The following is a 17,599-nucleotide window of genomic DNA, read 5'->3' on the forward strand; positions in this document are numbered from 1 at the left end:
TACATTATTCTCATAATCTGATGTCCTGATATTCTGGTGTTTTATGAGATCCAACAAATGTAAACCTGAGAAACGAAAGAAAGAAAAAGAAACATGTTTAAATATGTACCATCAGTTCCCTCCAAAATATTGACTCAAATATTCTGATTATATCCACATACCTGAGGGTTTACCTTACAAACCTCATACTTAAGATCCACCGTACCTGATAGATGAGATAATGTTACAAACTGTTTTACATTTTGTCCAGTTTTCTCCTTATCTCATGTGTTGTTATTCTGATGTTTGATCAGATCCTCATGTAAAACATAAAACATAGAAAAACACAAAAATAAAAGACAAGTAGAAAGTTCATCTCAATTTGCAAACTTGAAAACACGTGAGAAAGAAAAATAATCAAATTTCAATGATTCAAGTCAGTTATAATATTTCTCCACTTTGTTTCAAATACAGAGGTGAAATATCCATCCTGTGTGTACTTTCACCAATTAATCTCGACTGTTTGTGAATCCAACTTCTCAATGTTCAGCATTTAACCTTCGTGACGTGACGTCATCACTACTCCTTTGATGCGCAGGAAGGTCGGCCCGCGTATGACGTCAAATGACGTCATTCCATTCTGGGACGCCAAACATGGCAGGTCTTTTTTTAAGTTTTCTTTTTTTTGTTTTTGAGAAATGACCATGTCACAATATTATTATTATTATTATTATTATTATTAACAATATTATTTTTAATTATCATGTTATAATAACAACGCATAAGGGGTACGTCAGTAAATGTGCCTCTGTAGTACGACGCATGCGCAGTAAAGCGCGACGGAGATTTTTGAAATTAATCTCACACAAGATGTCAAAGCGTCGGTTCTGGTTTTGAGCAGGACAAAAAATGATTATTTTTTCCCTCTGTAGTGGAGAAGAGAATAAAAACGAGTCCGGGGTGGAGAAAAAAAGGCCAGATGAAGGTAAGACTGTTCATAGGTGTAAAGTGTAAACTGAACCACCTGTGAATCTAGAATCTTCCAAGGAGCTTGGATGTTCCTGCGTGAGCTTTATTGACAAGATTATGTTGGTTTTTACACCTGGAAACGGTGTTCATACTTTAATGTATAACATGTTTGTTTAAGTAACATATATGGTACAGTCTTCAAAATGAAAATATCTTATAACATCTTGGTTATTCTGCCTCAGTGTGTTCCTTAGTTACTTAGTTATTGGTAGTTCAGATGACATTATTTGGAGTAAGGTAACAACATGGGTGAGAACATCGTACACAAAGTATTTCCATCACTATTCTGCTTCTGACAGATTTTTACTTTTTGTATTTGAATTCATTTTGATCTCAAGATGTGCAGCTTTCATTGAATATGATGATCAACTGTGTACTTGTGTTGTGTTATTTAGCTGGAGCATCGTTGAACTATCTTGGAGTAAAACCAACTCCTGTCCAGCCAGAGCCTCCTCAGCTGATTACAATATAGATCATTAGTTTGAAACAGAGATCATGGATAAACCACATCTTATTTGATTTGTTTTCACAGGCCAAACTCCAGGCTTCTTCTGAGACTATAGAGTTGAGTAATCCTTTCCAAACATGTAGCTTGTCTTGTGAGCTCTTTAAAAAACAGAATCAGTTTACTTAAATGCCATTTCCATTTAGGGTGTAAAGCTTCTGAATCCATAAATGTCCCATCTCCTCCTTCCAGCAGTTCCAGCATCAACATGGAGCAGCAGCTCCACATGAGTGAACTGAGGTCTCTGCTATCCTGTCTGAAGGTGAAGGAGGATCTGGTGTGGAGAACCAGCACCTGGAACAACTGGAAACTTCACATTCACAAACAATGCTCTGATCCAAAGCTTACACACTTATTCACTTATACTTTTTTGCTATGTTGTATTTTTAATGTCTCTGTGCTTGTTTTACATAATTAGTTCAGTGGATCTTATTGTTTCAGTCTGTTTGAGTTGCAGCCAAGTATTTTATTTTGAAAGGTGGTGGGTCATTTGGTTCCAGCTGATGTTCCTTTATTGATTAGAGACAGTGGGAAGTCAGTGCTCCAGGGAAGGTGGATGGTTTTTACAGCTTCAGACAGCTTCAGTATCAGCCTTAGGACTAAATGAAGAGCCAACATTTCAACATGTTGCTGTTTTGTTCAGGGAGAGGGTTATTAAAAGCCACTAAACGTTGTTTCCTGTCTGGACAATTGTCTCATTCCATCCTGTGGTTCCTATTTGATCTGATTAGAAACGCTGACCTGCTGCTTCTCAGTGGCCGTTTGAATGAGTTGTTGGAGACAAATAGCCACTACATATATCTTTAGAGAGATGCTGCACTCATTCATCACTTCTCTGTTCATTTTGGGTCGTTATTCAAGTATTTTTTGAAGTAACTTATCTATGTATTTATTACTTAATTCATTTATTTGTTTTTACAACTGATTGCTTTTATGTAAGAGGATCATATGTATGTTATCTGGTTTTATTTGTAGTGGGAGATAAATATTTTGTACACATAAGTACATGAATTCCAAATTTTAAAAACGAAAGCAAATAAAGTGTTTTACGTGTTTACAGTGTCGTGTCTGCTGATGTTTTCTCCTCCATTCACATACAAGTTGAGTAGGGAACACTTTTACATCATTCTCAATATTAAAAAGTGCAAATTAGTACTAAAACAAATGTTATATCAGACCCCAGTAAGATTAAAAACCATTTCCAGAATGATAATGATGTGAGTCAACTAAAAATATTGCAAGTTAATGGGTATATTTCATTTACAGGGTATGAAATGATTCAGCAGCAGTAATAGTTAAACACTGGTGGCGCATAGGGCCCATTAAAGGGCTAAAAATGACCAAAGTGTAGTTAATAAGCTAATAAATGGAAGTAAACCAATGGAACAGTAAAAATTGGAAGAATAAAATCAGTGAGAGGTTGCAAGTACATTTCAAATCCATAAGTGAGTCAATCACCATTGACTCTCATGTTAAAATCCACATTAGAGCAGAAATAAACGTATTTACAGCTGGTTCAAAACACCGTTTTGGTCTCAATAGTTTGATTTCACATCCTCACATCATTTGATTTAACAACTCTGAGGGGGTGAATTGTTTTTGTACCACGCCAGGAGAGTTTCTATAAAGCATTAAATATATTTCTAATGTTGATAGCCGGCTTAGCCAATGGCTAGCAGCTTTTACTTCCTCATCATCTTCATCATGCTACCGTGCTGAGCAAAGCAACCACCCATTTGTAGAAAGACAAGTTTATTTGTATAGTACATTATTTGTACAATTGAACAAGTTGATTCAAAGTGCTTTATAGAGACAATAAAACATCATCACATAGCAGAAAAAAGAAAGCATGATTTAAACTTCAAGCAAAGAAAGAGGAAAAATGTAGAATAGATAAATGAATGAGCGTTATATTTACATAAATGACCGAGTTCGGCCGGCTAAACGGCTTCAATTTATTTAAAAAAAGAACATACATAATACTCCCGCTTGGATATATTATCCCTACACACTAGTTTAGTTGAGTTTTTTGGGTGAGGGTCTTTTAACGCGATGTGAACGGTAAAGTGTTTTTACAATGCACAGAGAGTAGTTGGTATTTAACCTTTTAGCTCGTACTTTCCCGTTTTCATATCAGTGTGTTTAGTCTTTTAAAACAGCGGTCATGGTAAATATGGTACTAGCATTAGATTATTATTATATATTAGTACAATATGAACGTTCCACCGTGACACTCACGTTGATGACTGTATGTGACGTCAGATTAGTTTAATTACACCACATGATTGTAACCTGCTCATCCTGCCATTACTGTCTGATCACTGATCAATACCTGACTGTGACATCACTGTCGTCTGCTCCTTTCCAGTCTAAACTGTACAACGGCAGCAACAATGATTGTAAGTTGTGTTTTATTGCAGTCATCATTCTCTCTCTCCTTCATTCTTATGTGATTTAAAGTTGTCCAACTCACTCTGCTTTGGTTGTTCAGACTTTACCGTCATGACAAAGATCTACAGCAGTTTCTGTTCACTTTGTTCACACTTTACCGTCATGACACAGATCTACAGCAGTTTCTGTTCACTTTGTTCACACTTTACCGTCATGACACAGATCTACAGCAGTTTCTGTTCACTTTGTTCACACTTTACCGTCATGACACAGATCTACAGCAGTTTCTGTTCACTTTGTTCACACTTTACCGTCATGACACAGATCTACAGCAGTTTCTGTTCACTTTGTTCACACTTTACCGTCATGACACAGATCTACAGCAGTTTCTGTTCACTTTGTTCACACTTTACCGTCATGACACAGATCTACAGCAGTTTCTGTTCACTTTGTTCACACTTTACCGTCATGACACAGATCTACAGCAGTTTCTGTTCACTTTGTTCACACTTTACCGTCATGACACAGATCTACGGCAGTTTCTGTTCACTTTGTTCACAGGGGAGCTCATGGGTCTGGAGTTCCTGTTCCAGCAGACGGCCAGCGTGTTTGAGGACGTGAACTTGGACCCTGACACTCCGGATGAGGATGCTGCCGTCACCGAGCTGGAAGAGGTGGATGAGGGCATAGAGGAGGAAGTCCTGGACCCCTTCGTCTTTACCCAGAAACCCCTGCCAGCACTGCAGCGTCCCAGTCAGCTGATCCAAGTCAGGACCAGGTCTGAACCATCGGGTCCAGCCGCCCCTGACTCTCCCAGAGCCTCTGGAAACCGCTCTCCTGCTCCGCAGCATCCTCACATTGTGAGGTAACCACCACACTCACAGCTGACTTTAACAGACACAAACATTGTACAGTGTTGCAGAAGATCTACATGATGGAGAAGCAAACAGCATTCTTAATATGCTGTGGTTTGTGGCTGCTTCTGCTTTTATTTGTTCACAAGGGTCTTTTTCTTGTTCATTTCCTCCTCAGGAGGAGGTCCAGGGTCCTGATGGCCAGCCGGGATATCAACACGTCCTGAAACTGGCCAGGGCCCTGGTGGAAGCCAGGAGTCTCCAGGGGAGAGAGAGAGAGACGGGTAGACAGACTCTGGCAACGCCTGCCAGAGCAGGACGAGCGGAGAGTCGTCTACCCGTCCAGACACCAGGACAGACGCTCCAAGGGTTCAAGGTAGGAATGGGCGATATTTAACCGTTCACGATAAACTGTCAAAAAAATTCCTCACGATAAGAATTTGTCATCTCGCGCTAAAAACGATAAATTCCCGTTGATGATGTTTTTGTGTAAAGCTGATTTATGGTTGTGCGTTAAATCCACACACAACGTACGTGAAGGAAGGAAGGAAGGAAGGAAGGAAGGAAGGAAGGAAGGAAGGAAGGAAGGAAGGAAGGAAGGAAGGAAGGAAGGAAGGAAGGAAGGAAGGAAGGAGAGAAGGAAGGGTGAAAACAAGGAAGGGAAGAAGGAAGGAAGGAAGGAAGGAAGGAAGGAAGGAAGGAAGGAAGGAAGGAAGGAAGGAAGGAAGGAAGGAAGGAAGGAAGGAAGGAAGGAAGGAAGGAAGGAAGGGTGAAAGGAAGGAAGGGGAGAAGGAAGGGTGAAAGGAAGGAAGGGGAGAAGGAAGGGTGAAAACAAGGAAGGGAAGAAGGAAGGAGAGAGCAGGAGGAAAGAAGGAAGGAAGGATAAAAGGAAGGAAGGAAGGAAGGAAGGAAGGAAGGAAGGAAGGAAGGAAGGAAGGAAGGAAATTAGCCTGAAAGAAAGAAAGAAAGAAAGAAAGAAAGAAAGAAAGAAAGAAAGAAAGAAAGAAAGAAAGAAAGAAAGAAAGAAAGAAAGAAAGAAAGAAAGGAAAAAAGTTGATGACGTTCTTGTGTAACAAACATGGCGGATCTGAGAGCAAGATAGATTTTTTAGTTGAAAAGGTGGAGTTGAATTGGTATTTTTTTTATCGTCATTTTTATCGTTATCAGGATAAATGCCAGAAATGATGGTGATACATTTTTTAGTCCATACCGCCCATCCCTAGTTGAAGGCAGCAAAGGGGAAGAACACTTCCTGTCCTGGGAAGGAAAGTCTCCAGCGGTGAGTTTCACTTCAAACAGCTCTGGTGCTTCTGTTGCTGGTCGTGTGGCGTATTTGAACAGCGTCTCACCTCCACTGTCTTCCAGCTGCTACTCCCACTCAACTGGGGCCCTGCAGACGGGCCAGATGCAGCCGCCTGGTGGAGGCCGTTTGCAGCAGCTCTGCCGTCTCCATCCTGCCCCCACACGCGTGGGAGGATCATGAAGACCCGCTGGTCCCTCATCCACGGAGACTACGTGTCCATCAGGGAGACGGTGCTGGCAGCCCGAGGCTGATGCTCAGACCAACATTCAGCTCTTTGAGCTGAATCAGAGGACTCTGTGGTAAGAGCTGCTGTTGGTGGAAGTCTGTGGGGAGTGGAAGGAGGACGGGAAAACACAAATGTATGTATATAAATGTATACAGTTTTTTATTATTTGTATATAGTTTGTTTTTATTTTGTATATAAATGTATATATTTGTTTATCATGTGTGTATAATTTGTCTTTTTGTAGCCTATGAATAAATGTGGCTTGTTTCTCTTTCAACTTTGAAGCTTTGTCTCATTCCTTGTTAAATTCTACATATATAGTTTGATTATCCACTTGAAATGATTGTTAATTATATGAATGGAACAGATAAGATCAGATCAGAAAAGATTGAAAAAAAACCTCAGGGAATACCTTTAATTATAAATAACAAGAAGAACTGGAGTAAGTAGCCAAAACCAAATGACCAGAATGACTGAGTGGAAGCAGGATCTGGTTTATTTTTGGGGCTTTAAGTTTCCAGAGAGGACAGATTCTTGGTAGGTACGTCGTCTAGTTCTCCGGGTCCACGTATCTGAAAGAGAAACACATTTAATATGGTTTCTGGTTTGATCTGACTGGAACGTGTTTCCCCTCCTCTCCGTTTGTTGTTGCAGTGCGCCTGTTCGTCCAGCAGATGGCGACATTTCCCCGGATCGTCCGCCGCTCTCCAACCTGTAGCGGTATCAAATCTGAAAATGGTTGTATTTGGAACATTTGCATGTTAAAATGAAACACAGCAAAGTTAACAGACAACAAACCTCTCAAATGTCATGGAGATGAACTCTATCTGTGGAGTCAAAACTATTTTTTGGACCAGACTATGTATGTTCATCTCTGTAAAGTTGGACATTTTTAACATGTGAGTCAGTGAATATTGACACGTTACTAGATTCAGCCTCCAGCCGTCAGCCAAAGAACTTCAACTTCTTTTTAGTTGCACATTGAATTCATTTCAAGGATCTTTATTTCAAACATGATGGCAGTAGAAAGTAACAGACATGCTTAAAGATACTTCAACAATGAATGCAAGAGACACTTTTCTTTGGTAGCAGCAGTCTTGACCCTCGTTATTAGATATCAAAAAATCTTTACATACTTAGAAGTTATACCAATTAGTATAGTATAATAGTAATAATTTGACACAGTATAAACAAATATTGTGGTAAACCTGAGTATAAAGTAGCAGATCCCTGAGTTATTATTGCCAAGTGCAGTTCTATGTTACTGTATATGAACACTATTCACCCTGAGCCCCTGTATTCATCTATACATAAATGTGTACATTATTTATGATGTGAATTTATATTCACCCGCGTACAATCTTATTCATTACAAACATTCTTCCTCATAAATGTTTCTACACACATTAAAGCTTACATATACACATAGGGCCCGATTTACTAAGATCCTAAATAAAGAGTACTAAATTGCGTGTGCACTGAAAAAGTTTGCACGTGTTCAAGTTGAGCAATTCAAATTCAAATACAAATTAAAGCTGCAAGCAGCAATGAACGGGCCCTAACACTCATGGCCACCGTACCCCATAAGCATATCAGAAATGACACCACCCACGACTTCCTATGTCAAACCATTCAAAAGTTATAGCAGAAAATAGAGACAACCAATCAGAAGAAGGGGCGGGGCTAATTTTCACCAATTATGGTCAAGGACTCAATACCGAGTCCCGTGACACCACCCACAACTCTCTATGTCAAACCATTCAAAAGTTATGGCAGAGAAAAGTATTCTAGGGGGCGCTGTTGAGCCGTTAGGCCACGCCCATTAATGCAAACCATGAAATATCAAATTTATCGCCAGGCCTGGCTTGCATGCAAAATTTGGTGACTTTTGGAGAACTATCAAATATGGACCAATCAGATGAAGGGGAGGCGCGCTTTTTGGCGTCTAGTGTCGCCACAGTAACACTTTTGAAAGAGAAACGTAATGCGTGTAGTCGCAGGATAGAGACGCACATTTTGATGTATAACACATCTGGGTGCACGTTACGGTTCGGGCCGTATTAATTCTCGAAGGAATGGCTCATATTGCTCCAAAATTACGCGATTAATTCAGAATGTTCAAAATGGCCGACTTCCTGTTCGGTTTCGGCCACGGCGCCAAGAGACTTTTCTTTAAGTTGCGACATGATACCGGTGTGTACCGATTTTCGTTCATGTACGTCAAACCGTATTATGGGGCTTGAGGCGCAAAGTTTTTTCTGTCTGAACCAACCAGATGAAGGGTGGGCGCGCTTTTTGGCGTCTAGCGTCGCCACGGTAACGCTTTTGAAAGAGAAAAGTAATGCGTGTTGTCGCAGGATAGAGACGCACATTTTGATGTATAACACACTTGGGGGCACGTTACGGTTCGGGCTGAATTAACTGCCGAAGGAATGGCATAAATTGCGCCAAAGTGACACGATTAATTCAAAATGGCCGACTTCCTGTTCAGTTTCGGCCATGTCGCCAGGAGACTTTTCTTTAAGTTGTGTAGTGATACAGGTGTGTAGCGATTTTCGTGCATGTACGTCAAACCGTATTGTGGGGCTTGAGGCACAAAGTTTTCCGGGGGGCGCTGTTGAGCCATTTTGCCACGCCCATTAATTTAAACCATTAAATATCAAATTTTTCGCCAGGCCTGACTTGCATGCAAAATTTGGTGACTTTTTGGGCACGTTTAGGGGGGCAAAAAGGCCCTCCTTTCATCAGAAGAAAGAAAAAAGAAAGAAAGAAAAAAAATTCCTACAGATACAATAGGGCCTTCGCACTGAAGGTGCTCAGGCCCTAATTATTCAAATTCAGTTTCTAGTGGCACATATTTCTGCCCATAGAGATGGTTCAAAAATCTTAAATCTGTAGACCTGACCCAGCTTCTGGATGATGTTTAGTTCCTGATAACACTTTTGCATAACTAAAATACAACCAGGAAGCTTCCTGATTAGATTCTAAAAACAGCCATAAAGAGTTGAGATTCTAGCACAAACAGAGATGTCGAACAGCTGAAGGTGAAGAGTTTAGTGTTTATCTACAAAAAGATGAACTGATGTGAGTTAGTAGTGAGTTTTCAGGAGGATGAAGACGGCAACGACAGATAACATCAGGTAAAACAGGCATAATGAAAGTCACGTGACAGTAATCAGGTGGAAAGAGCAGAACTGTAGGAGGAGCAGCAGAACTGGAAATACAGGAAAACTTCAACGTCACATGGTTGAGGGAATCAGGTTGGTCAGAGCGACAGAAGAGCTGCAGCAGAGACTAAACCTGTCTGATTCTGGGTTTCTGAGTAAATTCAGACTTCAACGTTTGTTCTCAACAACTCAGCAAAGTCTCTGAAACACTGGTGAGTACAGAAGTTTACTAAATGTTATTCTGGAAAACTCAAACTGACTCTGGTCAAAGAACAGAAACGTTTAGAGGAAAATGATTCACATTAAATAGTTAATTATTCTGGAGTCGCGACATTAATAATCTAATAATCTAAACTTGTGTTGATGAAACGTTCCTCCTTTTACTGTCAGACGGGTGTTTTCTCTGAGGATTCATGACATTCTTTGTTCTGTTTCCTTCTCTCTCGTTGTTTTTCACTTCTTCATTTCATTATCGCAGCTTTGATGTTTCACACTTTCACTTTTGTTTCCAGAGAACCAACATGTCTGCTGGCAGCAACCTGAGATCTGCAGATCAGTTCCTGTGCTCCATCTGTCTGGACGTGTTCACTGATCCAGTCAGCACACCATGTGGACACAACTATTGTAAAACCTGCATCACTCATCACTGGGATGATAATGTTCTCTACAAGTGTCCCATGTGTCAGGAGATGTTCCACACCAGACCTCAGCTGAAAGTCAACACCTTCATCAGAGAGATGGTTTCTGAGTTCAGACGTGAAGCTCAACAGAAATCCAGCAGCAGCAGCTCAGAGCAACAAGCTGCAGAACCAGGAGAAGTTCCCTGTGACGTCTGCACTGGAACCAGACTGAAGGCCCTGAAGTCCTGCTTGGTGTGTCTGGCCTCTTACTGTGAGACTCACCTGGAGCCTCATCTGACAGCTGCACGTCTGAAAAGACATCGGCTGGTGGAGCCTGTGGAGAACCTGGAGGACAGGATTTGTACGAAGCACGATAAACCTCTGGAGCTGTTCTGTAAGACCGACCAGATGTGTGTCTGCACGCTCTGCCCTGTTTTAGACCACAAGAATCATGAGTTTGTTCCTCTGAGAGAAGAATATGAAGGAAAGAAGGCAGATCTGCAGAAGACAGAGGCTGAGATTCAGCAGATGATCCAGAAGAGACGACTGAAGATTCAGGAGATCAGAGCGTCTCTGAAGATCAGTAACGATGCTGCACACAGAGAGAAAGCAGAAGGTGTTCAGGTCTTCACTGATCTGAAGGAGTCTGTTGAGAGACGTCTGAAGGAGTTCATGAAGGAGATGGAAGACAAACAGAAAACTGCAGAGAAACAGGCTGAAGACTTCATCAAAGATCTGGAACAGGAAATCTGTGAGCTGAAGAAGAGGAGCTCTGAGGTGGAGCAGCTCTCACGCTCTGAAGATCACCTGCACCTCCTCCAAAGATTCTCATCCCTGGAAGATGCTCCACCCACCAAGAACTGGACAGAGGTCAGAGTCCATCCACCTTCATATGAGGGGACTGTGGTGAGAGCTGTGGAGCAGCTGGAGAAGAACCTCAGAGAGAAGATGAAGAAGCTGTTTGAAGCTGAGCTGAGGAGGATCCAGCAGTTTGAAGCTGATGTGACTCTTGATCCTGATACAGCATATCCTAGACTCATCCTGTCTGATGATGGAAAACAAGTCTATCATGGTGATGTGTGGAAGAATCTTCCAGATAATCCAGAGAGATTCTCTACATCTTCTTGTGTTTTAGGAAAACAGAGTTTCTCTTCAGGCAGATTTTACTTTGAGGTTCAGGTTAAAGGAAAGACTGACTGGGATGTAGGAGTGGCCAGAGAGTCGATCAACAGGAAGGGAGACATCACAGTGAGACCTCAGAATGGTTACTGGACTGTTATTCTGAGAAATGTAAATGAGTACCTTGCTGCTAATGATCCTTCAGTCCGTCTCCATCCTAGTTCTCCTCCTGAGAAGTTGGGGGTGTTTGTGGATTATGAGGAGGGTCTGGTCTCCTTTCATGATGTAGATGCTGCAGCACTTCTCTACTCCTTTACTGGCTGCTCCTTCAGGGAGAAACTCCACCCATACTTCAGTCCTAGTCCCAATAATGGAGGTAAAAACTCTGCTCCTCTGATCATCTGTCCTGTCAATCAAACTGTCTGATCTTTGATGTAATGAATCTTCATAAACACTGAATGTTCATTTTGTGTGTGTGTGTGTGTGTGTGTGTGTGTGTGTGTGTGTGTGTGTGTGTGTGTGTGTGTGTGTGTGTGTGTGTGTGTGTGTGTGTGTGTGTGTGTGTGTGTGTGTGTGTGTGTGTGTGTGTGGTTCGGGTACGAGTGTATGATCACATGAAGTGACTTCATTTCTCATTGCAACCAAATATTCAATTAGAATGATGTAATTTGGATCAATTTATATCATTTATTGGATATAAATGATTCAATATTTTATATAGATTATTATATTAATATTAATATTTAATAGAGCAGAGAGAGGACTTTATTTGTATCTTTCTTATAATTTTTATATTAATTTAAGGAGACAGAGAAGGATCTTACAGACCACAAATAAGATGCACCTACTTGTGTGATGTCAAGGGTCATCCACCATGAATTACACTTCAATTTGATCAAAAACACGCTCTGGCCCAATTATTCTTTGATAATACGTTAATAATAAGTTTTGTTCTTGTAAGTTTCAGTTAAGTTGTATTTTTCTGTCTGTAATGTGTAATGTGGAGTTATTTCACCTTTTCTTTTAACATATTCTGAATAATACACTTGAATTTGGTTAAATATTGTTAAGTTACCATTTAAGATTTAGACAAATTATTCTTCAGGTTTAAACTGGAAAATAGAAAATGGGTCAATTTACCCCCAGATGCAGATCAACTTACCCCTAAACTGGGCAAGTTGAGCCACAAGACGACTTTTCCTTGTGAAGTCATATTTTCATTGCCCGTTGTCATGGAGACGTTATTATCATTTCCATTGACAGGATCCTGAAATGAAGGTAGATGTGTTTCTTTTTTTTGGATGGTGATAAGCAATGGACAATGAAACGATAATGATTTGAAAAAAAGTTTCTGTATATCTCTCGCTGCTTTTCTTTCACAAATGTTTTCAGACTGAAGCGATCTTAAAGTTTATTTTGCCTCGCCGGCCAGTGAACTCTGAGTGCTCAGCACGCCTAAAGTTCTGATCCTAGAATCAACCCTGGATCATATTATTACATTTGTATGTTGTACTTCTACCTTTTTCCTGTTTTTTGTTCCTCCTCTTTTTAAAGGAACATTTGAGATTTTCCAGTCAAATGTAACATCATGTGATCTAATTGTAACATCTGTCTAAAGTCTGAACGATCCTACAATATCTGATGATGGAACGAGTGAAAACTGCTGGATTGTTGAAGTTTTTCCTGAATAAAGCAAAACTCTGTAATCTGTGTTTGTCTCTGATGTTACAGTCTCGATTTTGAAAAGCTCAATTTTAAGTTGCTTTTAGAGTCAGATAGATAGTTGGTCTTGCAGGGGTTAAAACCTGTATAAATATCAACTGTTTTGACTAGAAATTCATGTTAAATAAACAACTGTGATGGAAATTCTTAGCTGAGAGTAACCAGTCACCAGCAGAACATGTTTTTACTGATAAATCTTTATTCCGTATAAGAGCACACTGGGACTGGAGAAGTCACGATGTTGGACTTTTGTTTTCCGAGGCGACCTGAAGGCATCACTGAAGCTGCACCGTAATTACTGATCCCTGTCTGTGGAGCTAGAATAATGTCAATATTCACAAATGTACAGGACGTTTCACTGGTGCACAGTTTTCTGAATCCATTTATATCAATCTCTGCTGGTGTTAGATTATCATTTAAAGACTTTTAGTCAAATTTAACTGATCTTTTAGTGAAAAGTGTGATATAGATGAATAGATGAATTACTTTGATCATTTTTAAAGACTAGTGACTCAGAATGATTTGTAACAATATACAATGGCAAACATTTGTAATTTAAAAATATGGATTATAAAGGAATGAATACAATAAAATAATAATTAAATAAATATTAAAAGAGATAATTGTAATAGCAAGGAATAATTCACAGCCAAATACCCATCCATCCATTATCTATACCCGCTTTATCCCTTGCGGGGTCACGGGGGTCTGCTGGAGCCTATCCCAGCTCATTTCAGGTGAGAGGCGGATACACCCTGGACAGGTCACCAGTCCATCACAGCCTTCATTTATAACTCCTTTGTGCTTTGGTTATAATCTTAATTGGACATTTCTCCGTGGATACTGTACATTAATGTTTTTATTTTTAATAACTATGTTTGTTTTTTGTTGCAGTTATTTTCAATAATCATTTTTAAAAACCTACAACAATGGCAGAGGACACATGAATGGAAAACAGAATAAAAAACATCTCACTGTACGACTTGGATCTGCTTCATTCTGGGTGAGATGTCAATAATGTTGTACACCTCATATATGACCTTATACTATATATACTATTATAATACCATATATACTTTTTTCTTTTCATTCATATCCATACATACTGTTTCATTTACCCATATCCACTACATATATAATACTGCTCTCCTGAGCTGGTGTGTTTTTATATTTAACTGCTAGAGTTAAGTCTGATTTCATTTACCCAAGCAAGTCTCTGTTTTACCTTTAATGGCTTTTTCTGGACTTGTTTTAAGGAAGCTTCACGAAGGGTTTTACAGGCATTTCCACAAATGTCAGCGTGGGTTTAGAAAGTGTATAAGAGCATAAAGCCCTGGCCTCTGAGCCAGAATAGAAACTGCTGAAGATCATCATTCCACTGTTAGCACATGATTGGACGTTTTCATCCTGCCATCATTGTCAGATGACTGTACACATCAATGATCAATACATGACTGTGACATCACTGTTGTCTGCGGCGGTTTCCAGACTTATCAGGTGAAATCACAGCTAAAAACCCTGTAAGATGTGTTTTATTACAGTCATCATTCTCTTATTCACTATTTTGTAATTTAAAGTAATTAAAAGTCTGCTTTCTTTTTTTTCTATGACATCATCACTGTTATGAAGTAAAAACTAAACCAAAAACCCCAAATAATATGGTCATTAATTCCATTGAAGAAGATATGATGTCATCAAGTTATGATGTCATTAATTCCATTGAAGAAGATATGATGTCATCAAGTTATGATGTCATTAATTCCATTGAAGAATATATGATGTCATCAATTCCATTAACATTCCATTCCACCAACAAGCTTGTAACAGAGTTTATAAATAGAACTCCTTCTTACTAGTTCTCATCACATCTTTTGACAATGCCACGCAGACGCAGACAGAGCTCTCGCCCCGTCCGCAGGCGCCGGAGAGTCCGTAGGACCCGCGTCGCCCGCAGACGCAGGAGAGTTGTCCGACGCAGACGCTGAAGGTCAACAGATGATGGAGGGAATCCTGAATGAATGATTTAAAAAAGGAAAAAATACATAAAAATAAATCATGAAAAAAAAAATAACGTTAAAAAAAACAAAAAAACAAACCCAATCCCTGATCTTAGTCCCATTATTGACTAACATGACCTTCCAGTACGTAAATATGTGTAGCAGGTATATAAGACGGTAGCTAAACTGAAGTGACCTGTAAAGAGTGAATGTGAGGTAGGACACTAGAACTTACTGTCTCAAGTCTCTTTAACCACAGAGGGACTAAAACTCTCAACCTTCTTATCCAAAGTCAGATGCCTTGTCCTTTAGGACGTGTGGTCCACCAATGGCTTCTGTTTCTCATTCCAGCATGTCACACCTCTAAAGGTCTTACTGTTTTGATGTCTGAGACGAGGTAAGTGAGAGGTTGTGGAGGCCCTGTGGCTTAGTTGGTCAAAGCACCTGTCTAGTAAACAGGAGATCCTGGGTTCAAATCCCAGCAGAGCCTCTAAACTCATCTGTCTTTGGATGAGAAAAAGATGATAGATGTCTCATTCATCCATGGTTTAACTATGGTGGTGAAATGGAAAAATGACATGTAGCTTAAAGGGAAAGTTTGGTTTTTTACAACCTGGACCTTATTTCTGGCATTTTTTATGGTCGTATACTCACCCAGAGGTGTTTGGTGTCATTTGGAGTCCTTCAGAAGATATTAGGGGTTTTTGTGCGAGCCGCTTCTCCATATAACGGTAGTGAACGGGGCACAGCGGGACACAGACGATGCAGCGTCTAAATAACACATGATTGCCGCGAAACTCTTCATTTCCTTTAAGAATCACTAGATCTGCTTCCAGGACCTGTTGTCTACATCCGGGGCTGTGTGTGTAACAAATAAATCAGTTTGTAAACAAGACCTCTGAACTCATGACGTCATCTCTGTGCGCGCACTCTGTCCTCCGTTCAGTGAGCTCTTCAGCCGTATACTCAAAACGGTAAGGACGTCCATCATATTCAAAGTCGTCATCCACAACCTCAGAATTTGACAAATATTCAGACATGTTTCAAATAACTATCAGTAAACTAACAGTAGTGAACTCCAGCTGTACACGGAGCTGTGTCTGGGATGCGCGCACAGAGATGACATCATGAGTTCAGAGGTCTTGTTTACAAACTGATTTATTTGTTACACACACAGCCCCGGATGTAGACAACAGGTCCTGGAAGCAGATCTAGTGATTCATAAAAGAAATGAAGAGTTTCGCGGCAATAATGTGTTATTTAGACGCTGCATCGTCTGTGTCCCGCTGTGCCCCGATGCGCTACCGTTATATGGAGAAGAGGCTCGCACAAAACTCCTAATATCTTCCGAAGGACTCCAAATGACACCAAACTTTTCTGGGTGAGTATACGACCATAAAAAATGCCAGAAATAAGGTCCAGGTTGTAAAAAACAGAACTTTCCCTTTAAGCTTCATGTCATTTTTTCATTTCACCACCATAGTTGATCCATGAATGAATGAGACATCTATCATCTTTTTCTCATCCAAAGACAGATGAGTCTAGAGGCTCTGCTGGGATTTGAACCCAGGATCTCCTGTTTACTAGACAGGTGCTTTGACCAACTAAGCCACAGGGCCTCCACAACCTCTCACTTACCTCGTCTCAGACATCAAAACAGTAAGACCTTTAGAGCCAGAAAAAACGGAACTTTCCCTTTAAAAAAAAATGAATTCACACATTCCAGTCATAAAGTTCTTCTAAGAGATGTGGACTGCTTGAGAGGGAGGTAATGTCTGGTTCTTCTCCTTTTAGTCACTTTAATGCTTTGCTGTTCTTCACTCGTGCCACAAGGTGGGGTACTCCTCCAATTCTTCTTGACCAAATGTGTATTTCTTTACGTGGTGTGTCTGACAGTCAGTTACTTTCCAAGTTTGACCTCACTTAAAAAGATCTCTACTTGGTTTGGGAGTGCATGTAATTCAACATGTTGTAAACCAGGCCTGGATCAAACATGCACATACATACACACATCTGTGTGATCTGGAGAATCACAGAACAGCCGGTAGTCCAGGACGGCCGGCGGCCGGCCACACACCACGCAGTCTGTTTTCTGCCCCCGCTAATCTACTGTTTCACACTCCGGTACGCTAGGTGGCAGCAATGCATCTTTTTTTTTTTTTTTTTTTTTCTATTTTTATCCCGGTTTTTTTTCCCATTTTTACCACCCCGTGCTCCTACCTACTGACAGTCCTGGGCATTGCCATCCTCTACCAACCCCGGGAGGGCCCTGCACTGAGCTCAGGTCTCCTCCTTAACCTGAGGAGTGAGCAGGCCGCATCTTTTCACCAGACAGGGTGGGGCTTCTCCGGCCGAACGTAGCGCGTGGAAGGATCACGTTATTCCGGCCGGATCCTCCCCACCTCATCTGGCGCCCCGGCTGGCCAGAGGGGGCATGTATAGCCCAGGACTGTGAGCATGTTTTTGTGAGGGTAGCTCACACTAGCTACCCAGGGGAACACGGGGAGAACATACAAACTCCACACAGAAAGATCCTTTCGCCAACCCCACCCATGGTGTGGGCACTGAAGTCATGGGGGAACTAACACGCACTTCAGCACCCACAGCGTCCCCCGGCGGGAATCGAACCCAGGACCTTCTTGCTGTGAGACCGCTGCACTACCAGCTGCGCCACCGTGCCCCCAACA

General features: G+C 40.8%; 1 protein-coding gene, 1 long non-coding RNA gene and 2 other non-coding genes across 5 annotated transcripts; 3 read left to right on the forward strand and 1 right to left on the reverse strand.

The window, feature by feature from the left end:
* The first annotated feature begins 882 nt into the window (after positions 1-882).
* On the forward strand, positions 883-1,907 carry LOC133455523 (uncharacterized). Of its 2 annotated transcripts, none has more exons than XR_009783506.1 (3): positions 883-964; positions 1,541-1,572; positions 1,709-1,907. It is a non-coding gene; the product is annotated as an uncharacterized LOC133455523 (long non-coding RNA). The 2 variants fall into 2 exon arrangements; XR_009783505.1 differs by having other exon boundaries at positions 912-964; positions 1,706-1,907.
* A 7,556-nt stretch (positions 1,908-9,463) lies between these two features.
* Positions 9,464-11,694, forward strand: LOC133455521 (E3 ubiquitin-protein ligase TRIM21-like). Its single transcript, XM_061734601.1, has 2 exons — positions 9,464-9,666; positions 9,967-11,694. The coding sequence occupies exon 2, from the start codon at positions 9,976-9,978 to the stop codon at positions 11,617-11,619; it is 1,644 nt and encodes a 547-aa protein (XP_061590585.1). The 5' UTR covers positions 9,464-9,666; positions 9,967-9,975; the 3' UTR covers positions 11,620-11,694.
* A 3,634-nt stretch (positions 11,695-15,328) lies between these two features.
* trnat-agu (transfer RNA threonine (anticodon AGU)) lies at positions 15,329-15,402 on the forward strand. Its single transcript has one exon. It is a non-coding gene; the product is annotated as a tRNA-Thr (tRNA).
* A 1,055-nt stretch (positions 15,403-16,457) lies between these two features.
* Positions 16,458-16,531, reverse strand: trnat-agu (transfer RNA threonine (anticodon AGU)). The gene has a single exon. It is a non-coding gene; the product is annotated as a tRNA-Thr (tRNA).
* Between the last annotated feature and the right edge of the window lie 1,068 nt (positions 16,532-17,599).

Source organism: Cololabis saira, chromosome 11, assembly GCF_033807715.1.
Source record: "Cololabis saira isolate AMF1-May2022 chromosome 11, fColSai1.1, whole genome shotgun sequence".
In the NCBI taxonomy this organism is placed as follows: domain Eukaryota; kingdom Metazoa; phylum Chordata; class Actinopteri; order Beloniformes; family Belonidae; genus Cololabis; species Cololabis saira.